The sequence below is a fragment of the Chinchilla lanigera genome, unplaced genomic scaffold, assembly GCF_000276665.1.
Source record: "Chinchilla lanigera isolate Chin_1 unplaced genomic scaffold, ChiLan1.0 scaffold00065, whole genome shotgun sequence".
NCBI lineage: Eukaryota > Metazoa > Chordata > Mammalia > Rodentia > Chinchillidae > Chinchilla > Chinchilla lanigera.
In genome coordinates, this window is record NW_004955466.1 from 2,175,860 (window position 1) to 2,202,918 (window position 27,059).

General features: G+C 36.6%; 1 protein-coding gene across 20 annotated transcripts in view; it reads right to left on the reverse strand.

Moving 5' to 3' along the window:
* Nucleotides 1-27,059, reverse strand: part of Rad51b (RAD51 paralog B) — a 701,675-nt gene that overhangs the window by 489,388 nt on the left and 185,228 nt on the right. Inside the window, exons 8-9 of one of the 20 annotated variants that reach the window (XM_013521913.1) lie at nucleotides 23,417-23,496; nucleotides 21,529-21,646 (exon numbers count right to left, since the gene is read on the reverse strand). The exons of 18 other annotated variants lie outside the window; for them this stretch is intronic. In XM_013521913.1, coding sequence (XP_013377367.1) covers nucleotides 21,604-21,646; nucleotides 23,417-23,496 — 123 coding nt within the window. In that variant the 3' untranslated portion in view covers nucleotides 21,529-21,603. Of the gene's footprint in view, nucleotides 1-21,524; nucleotides 21,647-23,416; nucleotides 23,497-27,059 lie in introns of those variants that run through there. One more of the 20 variants, XM_013521914.1, reaches the window with a different exon arrangement.

Consider the following 27,059-nt stretch of genomic DNA (forward strand, 5'->3'; position numbering starts at 1 on the left):
CCAAACATGTATCAATACATTAGTCCTTTCATCACTAAATAATATTCCATTATATAGATATAAATTGCTTATCCACTCATCAGCTGATAGAAATTTGGGTTATTTCTACTTTTTTGGGTACAATGAATAATGCTGCTATGAATACAGTACACACAAGTTTTTGAGTGGATATATTTGCAATTATTTGGGGCACATACTGAGATACGGAATGGCTGAGTTATACAGTAACTCTCTGTTTAGCTTTTTTAAGAATGCCAAACTTTTCCAAAATGGTTGCATTTCTATCTTCCCACCAGCAATGTTCATCCTTCTTAATATAGATATCCTAGTGAGGTAAAATAGAGTACTATTTTAGTTTTGATTTGTATTTCGCCAATGACTAATGCTAGTGAGCATCTTTTTTTTTTTTTTTTTTTGGAGACAAGAGTCTTACTATGTAGTGCAGCCTTAAACTTGCTTATGTAGCCCAGGCTGGCCTTACACTCACAGTGACCCTCCTACCTCGCCTCCCAAGTGCAGAGATTGCAGGCATGTGCCACCAGGCCTGGCTCTTTTTCTGTATTTATTAACCATTTATATATCTCTTTGGAGAAATGTCTATTCAAATTCTTTACCTGTTTTCAACTACATTATTTGTCTTTTCATTGTAAAAGTCTTTATACTTTCTAAATACTAGATCCTCACCAGATATATAACTTGCAATTATCTTCTTCCTTATTGTCTTACAGTGTCTTAATGCGGGTATTGTGAAACACAGAAGTTAATTTTGAGGAAGTCTAATTTATTTATTTTTACTCTGTGTTTGACGTCATAGCTAAGAAACTATAACCTAGTTCAAGGTCACAAAGATTTATATCTATACTTCCTTCTAAGAATTTCACTATTTTAGATCTCACAGTTAGATGTCTGACCTATCTGGTATATGGTATGAAGGAGGAATTCAGTTTAATTTTCTTACATGTGGCTGTCCAACTCTCCACATATTATTTGTTGAGGAGACTACTCTTTTCCCATTGAGGTCTTTTTACCTTTGTCAAAAATCAACTGACTTAAATTGAGTTTAATTGCTTAACTTTGCAATTCTAATCTGTTAATCTTTCAGTGTCACACTGTCTGGATTACTATAGCTTTGTAGTAGGGTTTGAAATGTGAAAGTTGAGTCCTCCAACTTAATGTTTTTTCTTTTTTAAGATTGTTTTAAAATTGCTTTAGCAGTTCCAGATCCCAGTGAATTTTAGTGTAAGCTGGAGTTTTGACAGAGATTGTGTTGAATATGTACAACAATTTAGAGTATTTGTCTATCTTAACAATATCAATTCTTCTGATTCATGAACATGGGACATCTTTCCATTTATTTAGGAATCTTTAATTTCTTATAATGTTTTATAGATTTCAGTGTACAAATCCTCTAAAATTTTTGATTCATTTAATTTCTAAACACTGTATGCTTTTTGGTGTTCATAGTATTAGGTTTTAGTGTTCCTTCTAGCTCTCTTGAACCACCCAGGACAAAAGAATACAGCAACTGTTTGAGATCTACATATCCTGTGCTATATCCTCATCAGCTTAATTATAAACACAGTCAAGCATATTCAGACCAACCCTGGATGTTAATAAACATCTCAATGAAGCTAGAAATAATAATGATCTACTGTAAAGCAGTAGAACACAACAGAGTACAGACTGGATCAAACATAACAGGTTCAAACAAAAACTTGGCCACTTGCTGCCTATATAAGGCTGGGAAATTTCTTCTTTGTCTTTAGCCTCAGCTTTCTTATCTATAAAATTAATACAATTATCTACCTGGAATATATTATATAGATTAGAAACAATATATTAAAAATTTCATAAGGGCCAAGATTTGGTCTTGTTTACCATTATATGCCTAGCCCTTAGATCAATGTATACTAAAAGGTACTCAATGAATATTTGTTAAATGAATTAACCAAATGTCCAATTGTAGAATCTAGGAAAAGGTCCTAATAAATGGCAGCAATAATTGCCATTATCGTCACCATGAGATTACTCATCTTTGCATAAGTAACATAATGTTTCAGGGAATTAATATGTAAGGTGAATTACTGGGAAAGAAATGGACATACAAATAAATTTACCCAGAGACACGGCAAATTTGATAAAAACAAAGGAGAATTGAAACAACTCTAATGAGGCACAAATACTGCAACTTAATCTTTAAACTAACTTTCTTTACATAGATAAAAACATAGGAACAGGCTAGAAAACATTGCATCAAATGAGAGAAATGTTCAAGGTTTAACAGAAACAACTGAAAAAATTTAAAACCTACGTCTATTTTATTCTGATTATAATATAATCATATTACCAATGCTAGAAGGGTACTGTCACTTTTCAAAAAACAGAATGAAAGGTTCTTATCTTCAATAAATTTCTTGAGGGGGAGAGGCAATAGGATGAGAAGGAAGAGAAGGAGGGAGAGGAAAAGGGAAGGGGAGAAAAAAGGAGAAAGAGGAAGGGAGAAAGAGAAACCAAAGAGATAAAAAGAAAAGGAACCCCATAAATAAGAAACATCTAGTTTCTGGAAATTTTATTCTATCCCAAAACTTCATAGATACATTCATGAAAATAGAACAAAAACTATTGCTCAAACCAAAGTCCAAGCCAGACTCCGAAAATGCCTTCTGAAGTTTCAACTGACTGCTTTTTCATTTCCTGCAGTTTTATCTTCTGAAAAGATTAAGAAGGAAGTATGTACTGTTTTGCATTTGAGATTGCAATAAGACTGAAACACTTGAACTTGGCACTAGTCACTACTAATTGCTTTGAAAACCAATTTTTCCACATGTATTTCATTCCCATAGCTGCAAATCAAAGAAAGATGATTCTGGAAATTGTCACAGATAAGATAAAGAAGTAGCAAGTTCTCTTAAAGGTTTAAATAGAAGCCATATAATCCTGTCACCAACATTGCTAAACCTTGTTTCTATGTTTTTAAAGACTGCTTGTTCCACCAAATAAAAGTGGAGCTTTTTACTCTCTTGATGGATAACACTTAAAATATCTTTCTTACTATAAAAAAGGCAATAGTTTACTTGTGATTCCAAAAAATAGTTTATGGTTAAATATAACATTTAGAGTCTGAAATGAAATTCCAAATATTGTTATGCCAGTGTGCACTCTGTAATAATTTGAAAACATTCTTTTGTCCTGTAAAAAATAAAACCAACCTTTTAAAAATTTAAACAATGTATGAACTTTTAAAAAGCAATCAAAATTATAAAATGCATGTAAAACTTTTCTTCCTTGACCTAGACCCATAATTTTCCTCCCTGAAGGAAACCACTCTTTCTTATTAACAATTTGAAGTTCTCATGCAGTCAAGCACATATAAACAAAAGAAACTTAAATTCTACTACTGACAAGTACATATACCTCTTTTAATACGAAACAAAATTACGCATATATCTAAGCTTTCTTAACAGTGTATTACCATAATGGAGTAATTAGAGAACAGAGGACCTGGCAGTGAAGTTGGAGACATTCACCAGTCCTCTTATTTTATAGTTCAGGAAAATGAAGCTCACATACTTAGGTAAATTGTCCAAAATGATTTAATATGAGAGTTATTTCTAAATCTGACCACATGACACTGTGGTATTTTGTACCTTGTATAATTTGAGAGGTCCTGCTGTTTCCCAAAGGACCTAGAATATCTTTCTCAAATAAGAAAAAAAAGAAAAACACCCGTGAAGTTTAGTTTAAAGTGAAGAAGTTACAAACGTCTGAAGTTTCTTCCACTGTTTCTAATCTATTACTTCATTGAGAGGGAGAGGAGAGGGATTCACTCAGTTTCATCCAAGACAACAATTCTTCCTCCCATGCTGACCCAACAGACATATTTACATGTGCTTTCTTAAAACAGGTAAGAAGAAGGCATAAACCTTATGAATTTAACTAATTCCTGTGCAAGCATAATAAAATCATGAATTTGACTTTCTTGGCCGAATGCCTAAGAATTCAGAGAGCTCAGAAGCCCCAACCCGTATCCTGCATAATAAATGAACAACAATATCTCCAGAAGGAAAGCTCTTTATTTCATCAGATGAGAATGAAACCTATGGTGAGCTTCTTGCAATCCACTTTCAAAAATCATGTGGGCCAACGTTCACCCAACTGGTATGTGAGCAGAGACATGATGTCAACAGTGTCTACAGATAACTACACCAAAGGCACTGTTTGGGGAAACTCTGTGGCCATGAAAGCGCTGAATGACTGCTGGTAGAATATGCAGGGATGTGGGCAGATGAAATAACAGAGCTGTAAAACACAGAATTTAGTTTGGGTCACCCATGTCACCCTAGGCCTATCTTCTAAGTACTTTGCTTCTCAGTTTGCCTGCTTTTTAAATTGGTTGTGTTAGTATTTATTGGTGTGGGGCATTCAGACTGAACCACAAAGGTGTTGTTCAAAGAACAGACTGTGCTTTTCTGAGTTCTTTTAAAACAAACAAGAAAGCACCTAGAAGCAGTTTTTTCCTTCCTTCATATCTTTGCAAGGTTCTACAGAAGCCAAAATCTTTATTCTCTATTATCTGTTAATCTTTCATTAATTCTTTTGTAGTCACACAAATTAAAAATAGAAATTGCCCCTCAAGCCTGGCCTGGCACCAAATACTAAAACTTCTGTAGACTGTTAGCAGTAAAAACACCAAATAAAAATCTTCCGGATACACTCACTCTCTATATGTTGTTACCCTGAGTTTCTGGGATTTGTCTCCAACATAAATAGTACTAGTGTCACACGGAAGGAGGTTACATCAACCCTTGTGAAAACTGGGCCTGGGTGAATTCTAGTTCCGAAAACAAACACATCAGGAGGTTGGGCCCTATAAGCTCTGACCCTAACACTGCCAAAGGCATTTTTAATGGGAAACCCTGCCAACTAGCACTTTTAATGGGAAACAAAATGTATTCAACTTCCAAAAGTCCCTATATCTTTACAAGAATAAGTAACTATAATTTCATTTATAAAGCAATTTTCTCTTAGGAAGTTATTTGATCCTAAAGTCTTTTTCAACAATAATTATTTTAAAAAATGTTTGCTCTCTATCTAAAATGGTCTGTCTGAGCAATCAATAACAGAGTTCTTTCATCTTCTCTGTCTTAGGGGTTAGGACCTCTCCTTACTCAATCTATCCTCTAATGAAATCTAGACAAGCTTTCCTTCCCTTCCTCAGTTTGTACTGCCATTTTACCTTTTCACTCTAGGAAAAACAGAATGAGAAATAACTGTAGGTTGTAGGAACAGGCATAAAAGAACTCTATAACTATACTCACAGAAACCCACACTATATTCATGGGAGCCATAGTTCAGGCTCTCAGTTACTGGTATCTACTAATATAGTATCTTTGCCTTTCTTCTTCTTCTAGTGACCTGCTTTTAAGCCACTTCATTTTATTTTGTTATCATTCTACCCTCCATAGCAGAAGAAAAACTACAAATTGAAACTCCACACAGTACTTTTTTTTTTTTTAAGAATAAAAGAAGGATAACATAATAATAGGGGGGACTTAGCAAATTACAGACAAAATGGTAGGAAATTATCAATGGTTATCGTTTTACATATTATTATCTACAAAATAGTTTCTCAGGAAAACAAATAGACAAATAATAGTGAGTTAGAGACAAAAGAGGTAGGAGATTATCAAGAGTTGTTGTGCTATACTTTGGTATCTTCAAAGTGGCTTCTAAAGAATATAAATAGAGCTAAACATGAGTGACCTATTGAAAAATCATTAACTATTCTCAATGGTTGTTGTAGGAAACACATAATAATAAACATACATTATCCACATAGTACTTTATTTCCTAGTTTCTCATAAAATATTTGATCAGAAACTATTGCAATTATTTTGGAGGATCTTGAGGTTCTGAATTATACAGAGAATTCATTGTATTATTTGCATAATTATTCTTTATAAATCAATGAAGTACACTGCTACAACTCTCTCATGGTATGTAATATTGAGCTCTAAGCAGCTCAAAAGATATGCACTGGCGTAAGAAAAAGAGTAAGGGAGTTGAGATGCGGGGGAAATCTCTGTACTCTTATTTGCAGCTGAATGCCCCAAGCAAGGCATTTAACTCCTGTGGGCTGCAGTTTACTCTGAAGATTGGGGGGTGGTGTCAAATGGTCTCTCAGGCTCCATAAAGCTATAAAGGTAATTAATCATTTTTAGCCTACTAAGTATCTGTAGTCCCTCTGAGGTAAGTGATCAAGTAAAAATTATTTACAAAGGTTTTTTTTAGTTTCTTGTTTTGTTTTGTTTTGTTTTTAAAGTAAGGCACATAGAGGAATGGGAGACCAGGGTCCATAACCAGTGTATAGGAGAGGCCAATCACCACCTGACCAGTAAGGTAACATATTCAACTTGCATCAGGAGGCATACTAAAAGTTCAGAAAACCTTCTGAAAAAATTATACATTTCCAAAATTGAACCTCTGTGCAAAAGGCCTGAGATTTTACACGCTCAATAGGCCAACAAGCATCAGATATAATTTATAAAAGTCTTTAAAGCACTTTTTTCTAATACAGAAATCTATACTTGATCACATTTCTCTCTACAGTCAAGGTCTTCAGACTATGTCTTCTTCGTTTTGACCAAACTCACACCTTTACCTGGTCAAACTCTATCGGACCATGAACAAAGTCATTATACAGAGTCTGATCAGGAAGAAAGTCAGAGAACCTTCCTCCTCCTCTGAAATTTTAACTCCCATTCAGGCCCTCCCTCTCACCCCATATTCCTCTCACAAAATGCAGTATTTATTTGTCTTTGATTCTGCTTAGAGGTGCCTGGAGAAGCTTGTCAAGTGAGCTGCCACCTTCCAGATTTAATCGGTTTTCCTCAGTTGTGTGGCAGCTTTAAATGCAGAAACCAAAAACTCTTCTGCTTGATTAGGCTTTCTCAATACAAGAACTGGCAAAGCCTCACACAAATTTCATCTAAGTGGAACAATAACAATATTAAGTTCCCTCCCATTACAATGGCTCTAGTGTTATTTGGTTGGGTTGTCACCCCACCTGTCAGCTGCCACCAGAGGACAACAAACGGCAAATTTACACAGTTTTCTTAGGAATCCCCCTTGCCCCGCTCCAGTCTACATTCCTACAGCTTCTATTCTTCAAGGGTATGGGGGCTTATTTAAACATAGATCTTTACAACTTAACTGCAAGAGTAGGTACCCTGCTTACAAATGAAAAACGGCCATAGACCAGACAGAACTGTACTGAGTAGGTAACAGAACAAAGAATGAGATCCAAAATTATGATTTTTTTGTGTTACTGAAGAGAAAGGGTCTAAAATGATTTCACTTGGGATCACAGGCTGGGTTGGGAAGCTAGGAAAAGGAATACATGATTACCTAGTTCTGGTTACCCTGAGGAAATTATATATATCCTCAGCCTGGGTCCAACCTCTAAGACATGAAAACCTGGGACACTTTCAGATATCCCTCAGCATGGTGATTAAATGTGGATCAGCTGGGAATTCTTCCCCAAACCAGTATCCTATTAAGTTAGGGGTCTCTAACTAGTAAGGGGTCTCTAGATTCTCCTCCACAGAAAAGAGTAGGAAGTAAAAGGAGTTAGAGATAACAAAGGGACTTTCCCATGTTGAGATTTTGCAACTCTAGAAAATCAAGCAATTAAAGGAGAGGTTTTGAAACATGGTATATAATATTGAAAAATAACTGGGTCTTAGCCCTGCTGTCTGGTGCATAACAGGTGTGCAGGAATGCTACTCTCTCTTCCCAGAACCACTCTTCCCTAACACCACCACCATGGACATGGCTCCTCTTTCACGTCAGTTAGGCCTCTGTTCAAAGGTCTCCCCTTTAGAAGTGCTTCAACCATATGCCTCAGAATGTCCTTGTCTGTCTTCATTTTCATTGTTACATTTAATGTCTCCAGCATTGAAAGTCTATTTGCCCTTCTTTTTTTCAGTGCTAGGGATTGAACACAGGGTCTTACGCATGCTAGGCAAACACTCTACTACTGAACTATATCCTCAGCCCTATTTGATTACTTTAAACTGCCTGGACAGGTTACTGTTTTGTTCACTACAGTAACTCTAGCTTCTCAAACAATATTTGACACATAGTAAGCTATCAATAAACTATATTAAATGAATGAATGTTTAGGCTGGAAAATAACCTATAGAATTATCCCATTCCATGTTCAGTCAATAAACAATCACTGGTTATTCACTAAATGTAGGATGCCATCTGTGAGGAACCTTTGTTGATCAAGAGACAACATCTAGATAAGGAAGTCAGCATAGCAGCCTAATATGGAAAGAGTCATGAGACAGTGCACACAGGTCCCTGAGAACAGGAGGAAAGGCATCTGAATCACACAGGCAGAGTCAGTAAAGTTCTCTCCAGGAATCTTCAGCTAGGTGTTCTACAACATGAACAGCATGCAGGAGGAAGTGGGACTTGTAGACACCTGATGGAAGGATGTAGTCAGTAGAGAAAAATGGTGGAAGGTAAAACCAGAAAGGTACAGGGGACATAGCATGAAGACCCTTGATGCTAAAGTAAATTAATCTTGGAAGTAGAGGGGCCATTAACAGTTTTAAGCAGAGGAGTAACAGGATCTAACTGGCATTTTGGGAATACTATTGAGATAACACTGCAGAATATGAATTGGAAGGGGCCAGATAGTGTGCACAAGGTCCTGGGCTTAATCCCTGTAGTGGATTGATAACTACTGGTAGTCAACTTATAACCCCCAGCTGAACTGAGTGAGTGGTGCTGGGTGTGGGAGGCCCACCTGAGGACTGTTGCCAGCAGCATAAGAGGCAGACCTGGAGAAGAAGCAGCAGGCTGTTGGGAGGCGAGAGAGGCTGTGGGGAGCTGACTTTCCTGATGAACTTGGCTGTTTTCATCCTCCGAGGAGCTCCGGACCTCACTGGCACTGAGAATGGCTTCAGTTCATTTTGAAGAGCTCTGGTCCTCACTTTGAGTATCGCTTCCTGGTTCTGGAGGGGAAGATGGTGCACTGCCAGCCTCCAGGAAAAGCTTGCTGCGTTGGTTTCCCTGATGGGAACTCGTCCATCCTGATCATCGGAGGAGCTCGGGACCTCACTGTTGCCGACGATGGCTGGGGTACCTTTTAGGGGAGCTCTGGTTCTTCTGAGCATCACTTCCTGGCTCCAGTGCAGATCCCTCAGCCTGCTAGCATAGGTCCTTCATCCTACTGGCACAGACTTTGTAGATTCCACCACTGACCTTTGGGCCTTCCCAGCAGATCCGTGAACAGGCCTGCATGAGACGTTGTCATGGGCTCTGGGCCTCCAGTTGGATTCATGGGAGGCATTGTTATGAGCTCTGGGTATTCAGCTCGATTCATGTTGGACATTATGGTGGGATCCAGGCCCTCAGCTGGATTCCTTGGTCTTAGTGTGTGGACAGATTTCCTGCACTCTTTTCTATACTGTTCTTTGGGTGACTTACAAATAATCATATAAGGTATATGTCCTGTATTGTGTTGTTCCCCTTGCAAAATAAGCCCCAAACCAACACAATCCCCACTATAAAAAAGGAGACTGGAGCAGAACTGAGAAAGACAGGTTTTTGCAGTAGTCCAGACAGAAGCAAGGAAACCAAGACATTCCATCCATTCTTTTCTTCATTTCTCCAACCAAGAATTCTTAGTGCCTACTTAGGCAAGGGTGTGCACAACAGCCAGCTTTAAAGCTGTGAACAGGTAAAATATAAAGAACTGAGTGACCACTTAAAGGAGTATAATATGACTGCCAGGTATATGATTTGGGTAACTCGGTACAGAATACCACTATTCACCAACACAGGCAATGGAGGGAGGGAGGAAGGGAGGGAGGGAGAAGGGAGGGAGGGAAAGGGAGAAATGGCAAGGGGAACTTTACTTGAAAAGTCATATGGTATCTGAAAAGTGAAGTGTCATATGGTATCTGAACTACCAACAGAACCTCCAGGTAGAGATGGTCATTGGGCAGTAGTCAAGGAAGTCATTACCCTTATGAAAACAAACTGAAAAAGCTCATTTCATTTTAGGCTGTGAGTAGTAGCACACACCCGTAGTCCCAGCACTCAGAAGGCTGAGGCAGGAGAATCAATGTTCTCAACTCTAAAAGAAATCTCAATCCATATTTTCTGTGATGCAACTTAAAAGTGCCTGTATCCTTTTAATGTATTTGAGGCCAGCTTGGACTACATGATAAGTTCAAGTCTAGCCTGGCTAGATAGTGAGACTTCATCTTACCCGCCACCCCAGTTATTTTATTCTATATAAATTCTCAAAAATTTCTATAATTAGCACATCTTTGAGACTCCAAATTTCCCTATTTTTAACCTTAAAAACTTTCAGATGAGTTAAATCTCTTTGGGAAGGAAATATTTTCATAAAAATTAAATGTATGTCTTTATTTTAAAATGTGAAACAAAAAAAAAAAAACAAATTAAAGGGAGGCTGATTTCTTTTCAGAAAAATAGCCTTTTATATTGACACCTCAAAATTCTGAAATTCTACAGATACATTAGTCAAGAGAGAAATCCTTAGTAAAAAAATGGAAAATGAGTAGGAAGTTTTTAAAAAAGGAAAATAAATAAAAAAGATGGATGTAAACATGCAAACTGCCAAGGAGAAATGTCATTTAAAATCTGGAAAGCTTAATTGCTTTTATTCATATTGTTTGTATATTTATATACATCACCAGTAAGAGGATTTGTGGTAACTTCTAAAAATTCATCCAAGACAAACAGATAGAATAAATTATTAAAAGACATAAGATCAAAGAGGAATACAAGAAAATAATAGCAAGAGTAAGATTTACATACTAAACACATAGTTTATTCTTTCATAGTTATTAGATATAGTATGCAAATTTGATTCTAACCTTCCTAAGAATTAAAGAAGAAAATATAATCAAGTATAAGATTCATAATACCTACATGACTTTTTTACAGGATGAACCAATGTTTGCTGACTCTCAGACCTGAGAGAACGTTGTCTTCAGATCCTCTCCAAGATGGAGCAGTATGGTGCGGTATGGTGTGATGTGGTATGGTGTAGTATAGTGCGGTACGGTGTAGTGTGGTATGGTCTCCTCCACTTAAAAAATCACAGGGAGAAGAGTAAGTTTCATTCAGCAGCTTCCCAGATGGCATCCATCACTGAAGGCCTGTGACTTACTATCAAAAGAAGACTGAAAAGAGAGAAAGAGGGAAGGAGGAAGGGGAAAAATGAAGGAAAGAAGAGAGGACAGAAAGGAAGAAAAAGGTAGCAAGAGAAGAAAGGTAGATTTCTCTAAGGATGTAGCTCTCTAATTTCATAACTTGGCCTAAGACTAAAATCCAGACAACCCAGAAAAATTAAGAGATAAGGTCATTGACACAATCTTCTGCAGACACTATTTCTCAGAAGTAGGTTTTTGAGCATCTGGACAGCAGAAGGTTCAATGTGCTCAACTCTAAAAAAAAAAATCTAAAAATAGATTTTCTGTGGTACAACTTAAAAGTACCAGTATACTTCAGATGTCCTCTTCATAAATTAAGGAGCCTACTAAACACATCATAACCTCTATAATTATGAATACCGTAAAATATAGCCCAGGAAAAAATATGGTACTGTGAGGTAGAAAAAAAATAGCCTTTGGGGTTAGACTTGGCTCCAAGTCCTGCTTTTATTATGTATTGCTATATGACCCTAGAAAAATTGTTTAATCTTTCCTAACTTGACCTTTCTCTATAATATGCAAGTTATAAGAATAAACAAGATAAATAATAAAGTGATAGTATAGTGTTAGGCATAAAAATAAACAGCACTAGAGCAGGGAAGATATAAGTAGAACTAATTCAGCAGGAATATACGATACATGAAAGTGAAGATAGGGAAATGTGAGCTGCATATCTATCAGTGGAAGACTTCTTTATATTGTGAGTGACTGGGCATACCCCCAAGTAGGACTTCTGTTATATATCATATTTTTCAAGAGTGCTGGTGAACTGAAAATATAGTTCTCAGTTTCACTGTAAGACCAAGATGTTTATTCACCTTCCTTCAGTTATATATTACTTAGTGTTCAGTGTTTATAATAAACAGGAAGAACCTACACATCAAATAATAAATGCCAATAAAAGAATCCACCTCATTTTAAGAAACCACCCACAGATAATTTCTGTATATACCATCAAATTTAAGATGTAGCAAAAAGAACATTTATGATAAATGACTTCATTATAAATCTATACTTGCCAGGAAAAAGTTTTAATTTAAAAAGCAACATAAAAAAGAAGCAGAGCCTGCTCTCAGTATTAATTATACATTTTGTCTTAGAATAAGTGTACTTGAAAAGAAATATTCGCTTTCCTTTTACAGGTAAGGAACAAAAAAGGAATTCTTGTTTCTCCCACATAATACTTTAAAAGCCAAAAGAAAAAGAGAAACCACAGCTACATGATTTAGGAGTACTCTTCTTTCTTATACACATCTTATTTGGGAATCATTACATTTAAAATATTTTGTTTCTATTTTTCTTCCCCTAACCTTCTTTGGCTTATCACTAACCTATTTCCTGGTCACCTCTCCTCAATTATATTCACCCAGTCCCCAGTCCACTGAGTTAATCACACTCCTCAGTCCAGGGGATGCTGTTATTATCGCTCTCTGTAAGGCCTTTCCTTTGCTTTAGTTTATTGGTCCCTGCTCCCTTCATCTCCACTCTATTCTCTCCCACCCTTTCATAAGAACTTAATTTTCTAGCATCTGTCTTTGGACATGGATTACTTCTTTGAAAAATATAAAGTGTTATGTTTTACATCCATGTTTTAAAGTTCACACATGGCAATGTAATATGCAATACCTTCTCTTACGTTTTTCACTAAAATTTCTTTCTAAATGTATTCATGTAGTAGTTCAGCTCTCTGGTTCATACTAAAATGTCCCCAAAATATGCATCTCCTACCCCAAACAATGCTGTTATATCCAATGGTGATTTTCAGATGACTCAAAAGCCTAAATGTAAAAGTGAACAACCCAGTGGCCGTAGATGCTAAAAGCATAAAATATAAGATAAAAAGTAGTATTTTAAGCAACTCAAAATCAAGTTCTAAATCAACAATAAGCCTTAAAGTCACAATCATAAAAAGCCAAATAGCTAGCTAGGGTATAAAGAGGTGCTCAACTTGATTCGTAAACAAAGAAATTCAGCTTATAATTACCACTTTACACCCATCAGTTTAAAAAGTCTAAACATAAAAATGTTGGCAAGAAAGTGGAGCGCATAAGTGTTCCTGTACTACTGGTGAAATATAGGCTGGGTACAGCCATTCCAGGAAGCAATCTGACAGTACTGAGCAAGCTTCCAAATGTATATTCATGAGGACTCTGCAATCCTACTCCTAAATACATACCCACAGATTACCAGGATGTTCCTTAAACTATTATTTGTGGTAGCAGGGAGGAAAAGACAATCTACACTTTTTGCAATGCAGTATAAATTCATACAGAGTCAGACTGTGAGACTGTGCATCTCTACAAACGTTTAAAAACCTAGTCTATTACATATTTTCTGTAGAAAATCTGGGCATGTTTGCAAACTTGAGGTACAAACCCAAAGCAGTACCACACATCTGCATACATGCATATAATTTTTCTATAGAATGTTATATTTTTAAAAATTCCTTTTGAGTCACGAAATATATTCTTCATAACATTGCAACCCTACTGTTAAGTACATACCCAGAGATTGCTGGGATTGTTCCTCATACCACAGATTTTGTACAGTCTTAAAAGTACTATTATGTAAAAGTACAGCAATGTACTTTGAAACTTTAAGGAATTCAGAACAATTTGTTAGAACTGCTAATCTTACCCTGCTACTGTAAGTGAAATGTGATAACAATCAAAGGAATAAAGAGTTGAGTTTTTTCGGGTTAGGCTGCTCTTTCAACAACAAAAGGTCCCTATTTTTTTTTTTAACTTTCCCATGCTGCCTTAAAATAACCACAGCAATCAGTCCCCAAGGGCTATGGCATACAAATGATATGTTTAACAAGATACAATGCTCTGAGAACTCCAAAGACTTCACAGAAAGACTTGACAGACATCACGTTCATGTCAGTGTCACACTTGATTATGGACCAGGTTAAGGAGTTCACACACATACATGTGGCTCTAGAGTCAGGGAAAGGTCTCCGGGTGCTGGGTTTAAAAAAGACAGTAACTTGGGCAGTCTAAAAACTCAGGAAAAATAAATTATAAGTATGTCACTCATTTTTATAGAACCTCTAGCTTTCACTTACTTTCCTAACTTTAGGTATAAACATAAAATGAGAATCACTTATAAAAGCTTGCAAATATCTGCTGCCTGCATCTCCTAAGAAACTCTATCCCCAAGTGTGCTTGAAACACAAAAGGTCTTTGCCAAAGCCCGCATTTTCACACACACATAAACATTTCCCTGACGCAGAGACTACCAAAAGAACCACATTCAGAGACGGGGCGGAGTGGGGGCTGGGAAGGCATGCGCAAAATGCAAAGGAGGGGCTTGGCAAGGATGCAACTTGAGAGGCCAGGGCGGAGTGGGACCTATGGCTTTGTTCCATCAAAAGGTCGTTTGAAGCACAGTATTTTATTTTTATAGAAGGGTATTGAGTTCTGAGGTCTCTGATACACCCCAAGGAACCAGCAAAAACTAGTTTCAGCACAGTGCCAGCCCCCTGCCGGGTCGCTAATGAAGATGGAGAACAGCGAGTGCACCCAAATAAAACACAGGAAAAGGCGAAAAAGGACTCCAGGCCGGGTCTAGTTCTTTTGTTCCAGAAGAGCAATCTTTTCTGTACTTAGGGACTAATGAGTCGTGAACAGGAGGTGGGAACAAATCACACAGCGCGTTACCCGGAGGGACAACACCGGCTACCCTTTGTGTTCAGCCCCTGGTTCAGCTTTCAGAGCATTTCCCAGCGAGGACCAAAAGCAACCTGAACAAAGGAGACAGAGCAGTAGGATACTTGAACTGTCTCCATTAATACACCGCAGAACTGGGCCCTTCAGAGTTGGAGTGACTAGATACAGGTAGGAGGCCCCGGGAAGTCAAACACGCATGGCTTTCCACAAAAGTTTCATAAAGGAGACAACAGTGAGAATTTTTTGAGAACTTTTTTTGTTGGAGTTGTTGCTTCAAAAGTTCTGTCCTTTCTAAAAAAAAACATGAACATCAATCCCAAGGCAGACTTTTAAAAGGAGAGCAGAAATATCTAAGACAGTGTTTTATTTCCCGTCTTCATGACTTAATTAGGAAGACTATTTATGACAAGATTTTAATTGCCTTCCTGCTTTCCCCACCCCGCTTCCTTCAGTTATGCCATAGAGCAGCTGAGCCAGAGCCACGGAGTCGTGTGAAACTTCTCTCAAGGAGAAAGGCAGCGGCACAACGACCTAGACACAATTCACTCCCTCCTCCCTCCTCTCCTTACTGCCGCCTCACACTTCCTCCTGTCCTTCCCATCGTGTGTGTATGAATCTCTCTCTCACACACACACACAACACAAACACACATCACTGCTAACATGAAGTTTTCCTGTCATAACTGATAATACTAAATGCTATAACATGAGGAAGTTTTCTATAACTGCAGGAAGGGGACTAAAAGAGGAGGGGAGGAGGAAGAGAGAAAGGAAAAGAGATGTTAGACAAAGGAAAGATTAAAAAGGCTAACTGTAAAATAAATAACACCTAAGATACATTCATGGAAAAAGATAGTGATCCAATAAATTGTTTACTTCACGTTTCTTAAAAATCTATAATTTTTACCTTTTTTTCTTCATTAACTATGATGATATATAAACCAATAAAAATATTTTTCATTGGTCCAGGATTTTCACTGCTTCCTTCTCTACCAAAATGTAGACCAAAGGTATCACCATTATTAATCTCTCTTAGATCCACAGCGATATGAGATCCTTGACTTTGATCTTGAATTTTCTACTTTTGGCTCCCACTAAGTCATATACTCTGATTTCCCTCCCATTGCTACAGCCCCTCATCATGTTCCTTGAATATATTTCCCAAAGTGTTGCTACCACAGTCCCCCTCTTTTCTTTATGTACTCTCCCTGGACAATTTTGTCTGCTTGCTGATTTTAAACAATAAATCTCAAAGAATACCAAATCTACACATTCAGCCTAAAGCTCTCTCCACACCCAGAAACGTAGACACTGTCCAAGGAACAGGGGATGAAATCAAGAACAAAACAGACATAACTCCTGCACTTTCCTAGTTTAGTGTCTAACTCATCATTGTGGACATCTCAAAGGCACCCCCAACTGAACTATGTGAAAAGCTGAAATCAATTTTCTACCCTATTGCCCCCAAAAAGGCTGTTCTTTTTCTTCTCATCCTCATGTTAATGAATGCTACCACTATTTATCCATTTACTAAGCTAGAAACCTAGAAATTATATTTGACTCCTCTCTCAATCACCAACAACCGTATTTTAATGTTGTCACCTTCTAAATATCTCTGCATAAAATTTCTCACACATTTTCATCCCACTGTCATTATCCAAACACAGGCAACCATCATGGCTCACCAATATTATAGCCAATGACTTCTTAACTGCAGATTTACTGTCCATTAGTTCCACCAATTTTTCACGTACACCCGTAAGAATCACACACAAGCACCAAGCCTGGTACATAGCCGGGGCTCAATATTGTTTTGCTGAATTAATCAATGAAATAATAAATCAATCAATCAACCAACCAACCAGAGTCCAAGAGCTAGCAGTAAAGTTTCTTGAAAACTCCCCCTAAAATTGAGCAGTCATCTCAGGAAATAAAATATTGCTCTAACAATTATGCCTTTTTGCTGCTGGGATGCGCCAGATCACAGGACCCACATTTAAACCCCAGTAGTAGACTATCATGTATGTCGGAAACAGTTATCTCAAGTAGACATGACTGTGCACCCCAGGGATGGTTGCCACTGGCATCTAGGAGGTAGAAGCCCAGGATGCTCCTTAATACCCAACAGTATTCAGAACGGCTCCACACAGCAAGTAATTATCAAGTTCAAAATATCAGTGATCCCCAGGTATGTAGTTCAAAAACAAGACACTGCCACAGTAGCCCTATTTAATTGTCTATTCAGGACAATGAACTGTGAATTATCTGACGTAGGCTAAAATAATAAATACATACAAGCCTGAAGTCAAGACTAAAACTGTTTTGATAATTTGTATTCAGCTCACTGTAAGATCTTAGATGGTTCCCATTTTGCTAGTACAAATTTATTAAGGATAGATTTCCATTTACACACTTCAAGTCTCACGAAATAAAAGTTGTCTCTTCTAACTGAACTACAGGACATGTCAGAGAAATCAAAATTACAGGTTAGTAGTTAGAATTCCAGGTTTCTAAAAAAAGCCACACCCAGCATTTCTACTGCATAAAGACTCTAAGAAACAGGCTTTCCCTCAGGTAATTACCTTGAGGAAAGAGACTAAAGTAACCAGTCCAGCACCGTGTACATGGGCCCAGATGTGCACATGCAAACACCTCGTATGTATCAAAACAGAATAAATGTATCATTTTTATGATGGTACTAATATGTAGGCCCTTTTAAAAAGCTAGGAAATTAATTTAAAAGCCAAAACTGAACAGAAAATATTAATCATTATAGTGGAAGTAAAAGATTGGCAACAACAAAAATGTCTACCAGTCGGGGCCTGGTTGAAAAAAGTTGCAGTCCATCCATGCAACAGATGCCAGAGGCCACAAGAAGGAACAAGAAGCATTTTATGTAATAGCATGGAATGATTTCTAAGATATAACACTAAGTGACAATAACAATATATTACTGAGTAAAAATAAGCAAGGTATAGAGTAGTATATATTGTAAGCAAGCAGTTGTGTGAAAGAAGAAATTTGTAAGCCACTTTGAGGATGCCAACATGTATTGCAGCAGTCACTGATGATTTCCTACCAATCTGTCCATAACTCTGTAATGCTTATATTGTCCCTATGCTATTTTGTAAATGAACGTATGTTTGTTACTATGTGTTTTCAACAACAACCATTGAGAATAGTCAATGATTATTTGATTGATCACTCATATATAGCTCTATTTGTTTTCCCTAGAGACCACTTTGGAGAAACCAAGATATAGTACAACAACCATTGATAATTTCCTGCCATTTTTGTCTGTAACTCACTATTATTAGTCTATTTGTTTTCCTGAGAAACTATCTTGAAGATACCAATAGGTAAAATAACAACCATTGGTAATGTCCTTCCACTTTGTCTGTAATTCGGTGAATCCCCCTATTGCTATGTTGTCCTTCTTTACTCTTTAAAAAAAAAAAAGAAAGAAATTTATTTTATCTACTTATTTACATAAATATATACATATAAATGTATTAAACTTTTACTATATATCTTCCATATGCATATAATATTTATGAGAAGAATAAAAGAAACTAATAATTAGAGCTGCCTTTAAGAAACTAAACAGTAGACTGGGGAACAGAGTAGACAAAAAAATTCTATATGCTGTTTTATACCTCTGAAATTTTGAAGTGGAGAATATATTTCCAAATAAAATATAAACAAATTAAAAATTTAAGTGTTTGCCCAATACTTCACAACTGTTCACTAGACGAAAGTTATTTACTGCTTTATAAATCAGTAAGTTCTAGTCATATATAGGTCAAAATACCTCTACATACTTTGGCAATAGCAGCTTCTAATAAGACAGTAATTAACTTCTAAAAACCCTGATGGTAGCTTTCCCCTCAATAACTCTATCTTCAAATCAGTGCAATACTTGCAATGAAAAACAGGCAGTATTAAAGCTTAATTAGTGATCACTAACGGAATTTATTTTCCCTTCTTCTGAAAGAAGAGAACAATTTTACAATGTTTTTTGCCTGATTCATTCGTTTATCATTAGCCTCTAATCCTCCCAAAAGGAATTATGATTTCTTTTCAGAGGTTATTCAAATGTCACCACAATTCTCAGAACAGCCTGAAACAGATTTCTGAAATAATTTTCTCCTTTATAAGTCAGTGTGTTTATTATATGTAAATTAGAATATATAAATAAAGATAAATCTTTGACACAAGTAGATCCAAACTTAAGTCCCTTAAGATTCTGCCCTAGCTCTTTTCCTTTTAAACAACAATTATAGGGGCTGGGGATTTAGCTCAGCGGCAAAGCGCCTGCCTGGCAAGCGCAAGGTCGTGAGTTCGGTTCCCAGTACCGGAGAAAAACCAAAAAAAAAAAAAAAAAAAATAAACAACAATTATATAATTCACTGTTGTGATTGTGTAACCCGGACACACGTCCTGTAGCTACAGCTAAAGGGAAGTTGAGGATGGCCCTCTGGGCCAGGACCACACAGTCTTACTTGTACATACTAAGAGGAAGCTCAAAAAAGCATTTTTATCTTTGGCTACCTTCTGAGTAGCCAAAGATAAAAATAAACAACTCACTTTCAATTATCACAACCCATACCTAAGCTCAATGGAAGACACTTCAGCACTCAAAAACCATTACATGCTTTAGGTACCTCACTAGGAGACAAACATTTCAAAATTTTATGAGAACCATATCAATGTGATAGAGATTTATAATCCTTAACTACTCACTTCAAAATCATCCAGGATAAGATAATTTCTTTCAGGCTATGCTACAAAATGCGGGACTTTTAAGTACTTGTTCGCCTTGGACTCTATAAAGCAGGTCAGAGCCTGGGATTTTACACAGCCTTATTCATTGTTAGCCATTACTTTGGATCTGACCTTTGGTGGATTCTATCAATGAGTAGTTTGGTTTTTTCAATATGCTCTTGCTTTCTTTGGCTAAAATGTAACTGTTAATTGTCTAAAATTGATAATGACATCAGATATTGACTACGAAGCTATTCAATTTTCAACAAGTATCCGGCAGACTACGCACATACACGCTGAAGACTGTGATAGAATGTCTGTTTTTCATGTGAGTAGTCAGACTTTCCTGTTAATGCTCTTGAACACAACCCTGCATGGACAAAACTCAACCATCGGTCATGCCATTATTTCACCCCTGATCCTTTAGGTTAAAAGAAAAAGGGCATCTGAGTAGACCAAAGGTGCTTTCAGAAAAGGCTGAAACATTCACCTTCAAATGAATCTGCATTTCAGACTAAAGACACTCCTCTTACTATACTCTTGATGGCCTAGGGCCTGGGCTTGACAGACACTCAAACAAATGTAGCTATTCAAACATTTGCCCATATTTCAAGAGTATCTTGGGTACTGAAGTGCATTATAAAATGTGATTAACATGCTTTGATTTTTGAAAAATCCCAGAGAAGGAAAAGAATGTAAATAAAAGAATGGAATATATTTATACAATTGGACATTATGGAATCAGAAGTATAGACAGAAAATAAACAAATAAGATTAAGTTGATACATCTGGGGAGGAAACACTAGCCCATTCATCCTTAGGTTTCCCATGAAGTTAACTGGAAACCAACTGTTTCTATTTGCATTTTGCAAATGGAAAAATTGAGGTATGAAGCACAGAAAGACAACATGAAAAAGCTGCAGGTTTCCCAGCGGAAGGACTGAGTATGAACACTAAGGATAAGTCTCTTACTGTCACTCTGTGTTCTTTCGTCTCTCTCTCACAGAATAACCCCCAGTAGCTGTTCTGACCTGTTCTTCAGGAAATTTCTGACCTACCTAATACCTATTACCTTCTACCAGGTAGTAAACAATTGTAGCTTTCATGAACCAGGATATAGCTTTAGGCAAGTAGAAGTAGCATAAAGGGGGAAAGACAATCTTGACTTACAGGACTTTTGTATGATAGGGAAAGGGAATGCATGAGAGTGAGTACAGAAGACACACAAGCCATCTTAAATCTTTTTGCAAACAGGTGGGGATGAATGAAATTGGTTTCAAATAATACCATGTACACTGAGAAAAACAAAAAAATTATCCTTTTGCCTTTTTATGTTTTCAATGTACTTTGATTAAATATTCAGATATCACTGGGTACAATAAAGTAAAATCAACAAAAAGATTTAGATTGCATTGAGATTTTCAGGTTCATTCTAATTCTACATTTTTACTTATATGATTAGTAATACTATATATTACAATGAATAACAAAGGAAAACACTATCGTGGTACCCTCTGCTTTCTCAAACAGCAGTTTAGGAAAAAGTAAATGCTCAATATTGCTGTCCAGAAGAACTTAAGATCTCTGTAAGTTTGGTGTATACTTGTTTAAATGGCCACACATATTATGCAAATCAGTAGAAGGAGTTTTCTTTTTTTTTTTTGGTTTTTCTCCGGTACCGGGAACCGAACTCACGACCTTGCGCTTGCCAGGCAGGCGCTTTTGCCGCTGAGCTAAATCCCCAGCCCCTAAGTTTTCAAGCATATATTGACCACAATTTAAGTACAATTTGCCAAGACTATATGAAAGCGAAGAGAAAATGGGTCAAAATTTACCTGTAGAACCTTGGATTAAACATATGTCTGAAGTGCTCTTTCCTCAATATCAGTCCAGTCCAGTGGACAATTATTATATGTGAACAATGGGAAACAACTGAAATATGCAAGAGGCTCTAAAAAAGAAAAGCATTATTTTGAAACAGTAGTCTCTGAGAAGTATCCTTAGCAAAGCTGGTTAGTTTCTAAAATCAGAGCAATTCAAAAAAAGAGAAAGTATAGTATATTAAATTCTTTGCAACATGGAATGTTAGAGTTATTTAAACAAATTCAGGATTTTAAATAGGTTATGATATAGTTAAATAAAGTCTTTATAAAGACAATGATCTACTCAAGTCAAACTCAGGTGTTTCTCCTATCACAGCTAAAGTTGGTTTCTTAGGAAATATTCAAGCAATTTGCTAAGTCATCCACGTACTAATTATCTTTACAAGGTTTTAACATGACACTACACCTAGACAACCTTCTTTGCCCCTATTTGGGGAGAAAAAGAAGGTGAAGGGCTTAGGGCCTAAAATATATGTCGTATTATTTTTACTTTACAGCCTTCTATTGATAAACTGCTGCACTGGTAGAAATAAAAGGTGAACGTAAGCAAGATATGATATATGTGTGTATGTGTGCGTTACTGGTGAATAAACCCAGGGTCTCACACATGCTAGACAAAGAGCTAAATCCACTGAGCTAAATCCCCAGTCCAAACTAATATCTTAAAAGTATGCAAAATAAAGTGCAGCTTAAATACAGAAATAATTTTTCAAAATGCTTAGCCATTCAACTGAAATAAATACCCATTTTTAAAATAATGGAAAAGATGAGGATTAGATTACATAATCATCATACTGCATGTAATACCTGCACATTATGTATGTTACATATATGACATATTCATAGCTCAAAAACACTTAAAATGTTTATTTTCCATGTTAGGTACAAGTAAATACAATGTAAGCACACATGTCAATGGAATATATTCCTAGCAATATAAGATATATAATTCATATTTTTCTTTGGAGACAGACAATTAGAGTTTTTGTTTGTTTCTTGCAGTCTGAACTTATGAGTCTTTTAGGATTGGCCTATCAATCACTACATGTGTATAATTTTTTAAAAACAAATAAATGCCTTTAATATTCAACTTGAAATTTTTTTAAAAGTTTATATAGAGCCTTACTACATAATCAGGAGATTAGGCCTCCTGAAGATAAATCTAAGCAGGGTGTCTTATTAAAAATGAACAGTTTACCAGACAAAGTAATTATAATAAATGCCCTGGGGAAGAGGAACCATGTCTTGTATTGCCCTTCCCCTTGCATGGTGCCTTACATATAACAGTTATAAAATACATATGAGTAGTTTAAAACACAAATAGCTTAAACCCTAGCCCTACTTCTGCCATGGACAGTTTTGGAAATATAGTAATTTGGGGGTATCTCACCCATGATGTATTCTACCTCTCCTCTTAGAACTACTGATCACGGTCTAGAAGAGAGCCCACCCCTACCTCCATTTCAAGTTTGTTGTTGCTATGTGATCCTTACTCCTTGGCCAAAGCTAATGGAAACAAAGGTAGACTCATGACTCAAACTAAGTAAATTACAGTGTCTCATCTGAGAATTTGAACCTACAGGCACATAAAATCAAAGGCAGAACACTCAAGATTCAGCTGAGTTTCTCACAGCTGTTGCAACTGTCTCGGCCTCTTTTATGAGGCCTGTCTGACTTTTCCTTGAATTCTGAGAGGTCCTATATCTCATATCCTTAAAGAAAATTTTCACTTTTGGGTACTAAATAACAGAAATGAATCGAAGCTTGTTCAAGGAACAACGTGAGACAAGTCATTTTTCTTCCCAGGTGTTTCAACAAATGTAAAATATTATACATACACTTCAAGTGGGTTTGTTAGTTCATACTTTCTCCCAGTCTGGAATCCCTTTCCCAAGAAACAAGTCTTGATAATTTCTTCCTGAACAGAAAAATCAAGTTTTAACTGCTTGGCCTTTAGAGGAAGATAAAAATTTGAACATGGTACTGGAATAAACATACTGGCATATAAATATTTATATCCAAGTATGATTATGTAAGATATATTTCCTTATAACAATTATGAGGTCAAAAGCAGCGCTTGGTTAATTTTAAAGCTCCTAGTATTGTAACACTGTTACATTCCAAGAAAGTTGTACTATTCTGTACTTTAAACCAAAGGCCTATGACAGTGCCCATATCACACATAGTGTGAGGCATTATCTTTAAACAAAACAAAAATAAAAACTGTATTTTAAAGGTGCCTTTTAAAATCCATGATAGTTGTCATTTTTATTGATCACATAATATTTCTGTTAACATTTGGCAGGAAGTTCTTTTCTTCTAAAGAAAAATATCAATATTTTTTCTAGTTCTTTTTTAGTGCTACAGGTGCTACGTAAGAAAAGTTTGATTCAGATAAAATACCTATTTTTAAAAATATATGTGCTCAAAACTGTCAAATATAATCAGAGCCAAGGCTGATATGAGGTTGTAGGGAATCTCAGACACTTTCATGTAGCAACCAAAACGAAGTGAGTATCACTTTACTCTTATAACACTATAGACAGCCAGGTGTGGTGTACAGCACTCTAAGAGACTGAGGCAAGAGCATCACGAGTTCAAACCCACTTGGGAAACTTAGCAACTTAGTGAGATCCTGTCTCAAAATAAAAAACTAAAAAGGGGTTGGGGATGTAGCTTAGTGTAAAGGCCTTGAATTCAATCTCCAATAAGGAGGAGGATGGGGTGCAGGGGGAAGGAGAAGGAGGAAGGGGAGAAAGAAGAGAAGGAGGAGGAAGGAAAGGAGAAGGAGAAGGAGAATGAAGAGAAGGAGGAGGAGGAAGAGAAGGAGAAGGAGGGGAAGGAGGAGGAGGAGAAGGAAAAGGAGGAGGAGGAGAGAAAAGAGAAGGAGGAGGAGAAGGAAGAGAAAGAGGAAGAGAAGAAGGAAGATGAAGAGAAGGAGGAGGAGGAGAAGGAAGAGTAGGGGGAGGAGGGGAAGGAAGAGAAGGAGGAGGAGGAAAAGAAAGAGAAGAAAATACTATAGGCAAAGTAAGAATTCACTAGAGAGGTAAAATATAAACTAAAGAGAAAAAGAAAGTAGAAGGAAAAAGATCAAAGTGTTAAAATTCTGAGAATTTAAATAGTGCTTCAATTTCTGAAACAGATAATGAAAGAAACTAACTTTAAGAGTATTTGAGGCCTAAAACACAAGGAATACAATATTCTAGTCGTTGAAAGGCTCTCGTATCACATACTGGTATTTACTAGCAAAGAATAACACTATACCCCAATTGTACTAGATATTACACACATCTAGAATGCATGAGGGGTGACAAACTCTGGGAAACCTGGGTTGTGAAATGAGAAACTCTGAGCAGGGACGACACAGGCAGGGCAGCATAACTGAAGGGGAGAGCACACTGCAGGGCAGCAAAGCGCTGTCACTTCTCAAGGAGCCTTTTGGGTGGAACCCTGACTTCCAACTCCAGGCAGGCCCGGAGAAGACTGGCATCCCTGTCCCCACCCCTTTGTCACAACTTCTTTTCCCAAATCCATTGGCTTCCTTCACTGTACAAAAACATCTCAAATTAGTACAAAAGGTAAAGAAAAAAATAAGATTTGTTCAAACATTTGCAAGTGTCTACTGACATACCTAGTCCTGAGCCAAGACCAACGAGGAATAGAGAAGAACAACACACGCTCCCTACCTAGGAGAAGATAAGCTCCAAATTGAATGGTAGATCGTGGAACAAAAGGCATTTCCAGAAATGACTTTCTATTATAGTCTCCTTATCCCAAAATATGTAAGTCAACATTACTTCCAATTTATTGTTATTCGAAACTGAAAGATAAACCTCATGATTTAAAAAAAATAAGTTGTTCTAGAGTAAAACATGGGAGAAAATCTGTGCAACACTTGAGAAAGACAGGAGTTCTTAGGACAGAAGATGCACTTGGCCATAAAAACATTGGTAAGTTGGACTTGAACAAAATTACAACCTGTTCCTCTTCAAAACAAACCATCAAGAAAATAATAATACAGATAATAGACGAAAAAAATATTAGCAGTTGTATCCAGAATATATGGTACGGGAAATTGGACATCCACATGCAGAAGATTGAGTCTAGACCTATATATCTAGGTGTACTAACCTAAAATCAAAATTCAAAATAGTTCAAAATGGGTCTAACTGTTAAAACCGAAACCCTTAATCTGCTGGAAGATGAAATAGGAAAAATGCTTTAAAGACATTGGTGTAGCCAAGAACTTTCTGAACAAAACGCTGGTTGCACAGGAAATAGCATGCTGAGAATCAACAAACAGAATTAATTAAATTAAAAAGCTTCTGGACATCAAAGGAAACAACCAACAAAGTAAAGAGATAACCCACAGAATGTGGAAACATTTTTGCCAGCTGTTCCTTGGACAGAGGACTAATACCTCGAGTATAGCTTCCAAAATAAAAGACTCAATCAAAAAAAAATGAGCAACCAAAATGAAGAGATACTTCTCAGCAGATGTACAAATGGCCAAAAAATAGATGATAGAAATATTCAACGTTGCTGGCCATTAGATATACGCATGTCAAAACAACACTGAAATACCATCTTATTTCAGAAAGAATGCTTATCCTCGAAAAATCAAATAATAACAAATGCTAGCAAGGCTTCAGAGAAAAAGGAAACCTACTATACCATTGATGGGGCTGTAAACTAGTACCACCACTAAGGAAAACAGTATGGATAATCCTCAAAAAACTAAAATTAGAAATTCCATTTGATCCAGCTATTCTCCTTCTAGGTATCTTCCCAAAGAGTCATCATATTACAATGACACATGCATATCCATGATTCTAACAGCACAATTTATAAAATCATTGCTAAATCTTGGAAATAGCCTATATGCCCATCAACAGATGAATGCATAAGGAAAATGTGGTACTTATACACAATAGATTAACACTCTGCCATAAAGAAGAGGTATTCATAAATAAATGGATGCTCCTTGAGACCATAATGTTCAGTCAAATAAATCAGACACATATGCTTAAATATCTGATGGCTTCTCTTATGTGACAAATCCATAATATAAATAAATTAAGGCACAAAATAAAAGATAGGCAAAGCGCCTGCCTGGCAAGCGCAAGGTCGTGAGTTTGGTTCCCGGTACCAGAGAAAAAAATCAAAAAATAAATAAATAAATAAATAAATAAAAGATAGATAATAGGAATCAGGGAGATCTTTTGCAAAAGGGAAGATAACCAAGAGATAGGAGTGGGGAGGGAGGGAATGGGAAGTGGATGAAAAAGAATTTCGATGTGTTCTATATATATGTACTGACTCCCCACAATCATTATATAAACAGGTACTAATAAAAATAAAAATTTTTGAAAAGAGAGGAGGAAAAAAGAAGGAAGAGGTTAGGTGTTGCTATAACTGGCAACACCTTAAGCACTCTAATTATTTTGTCTTCTAACAAAATCTAAATATGTCCATGGGAAC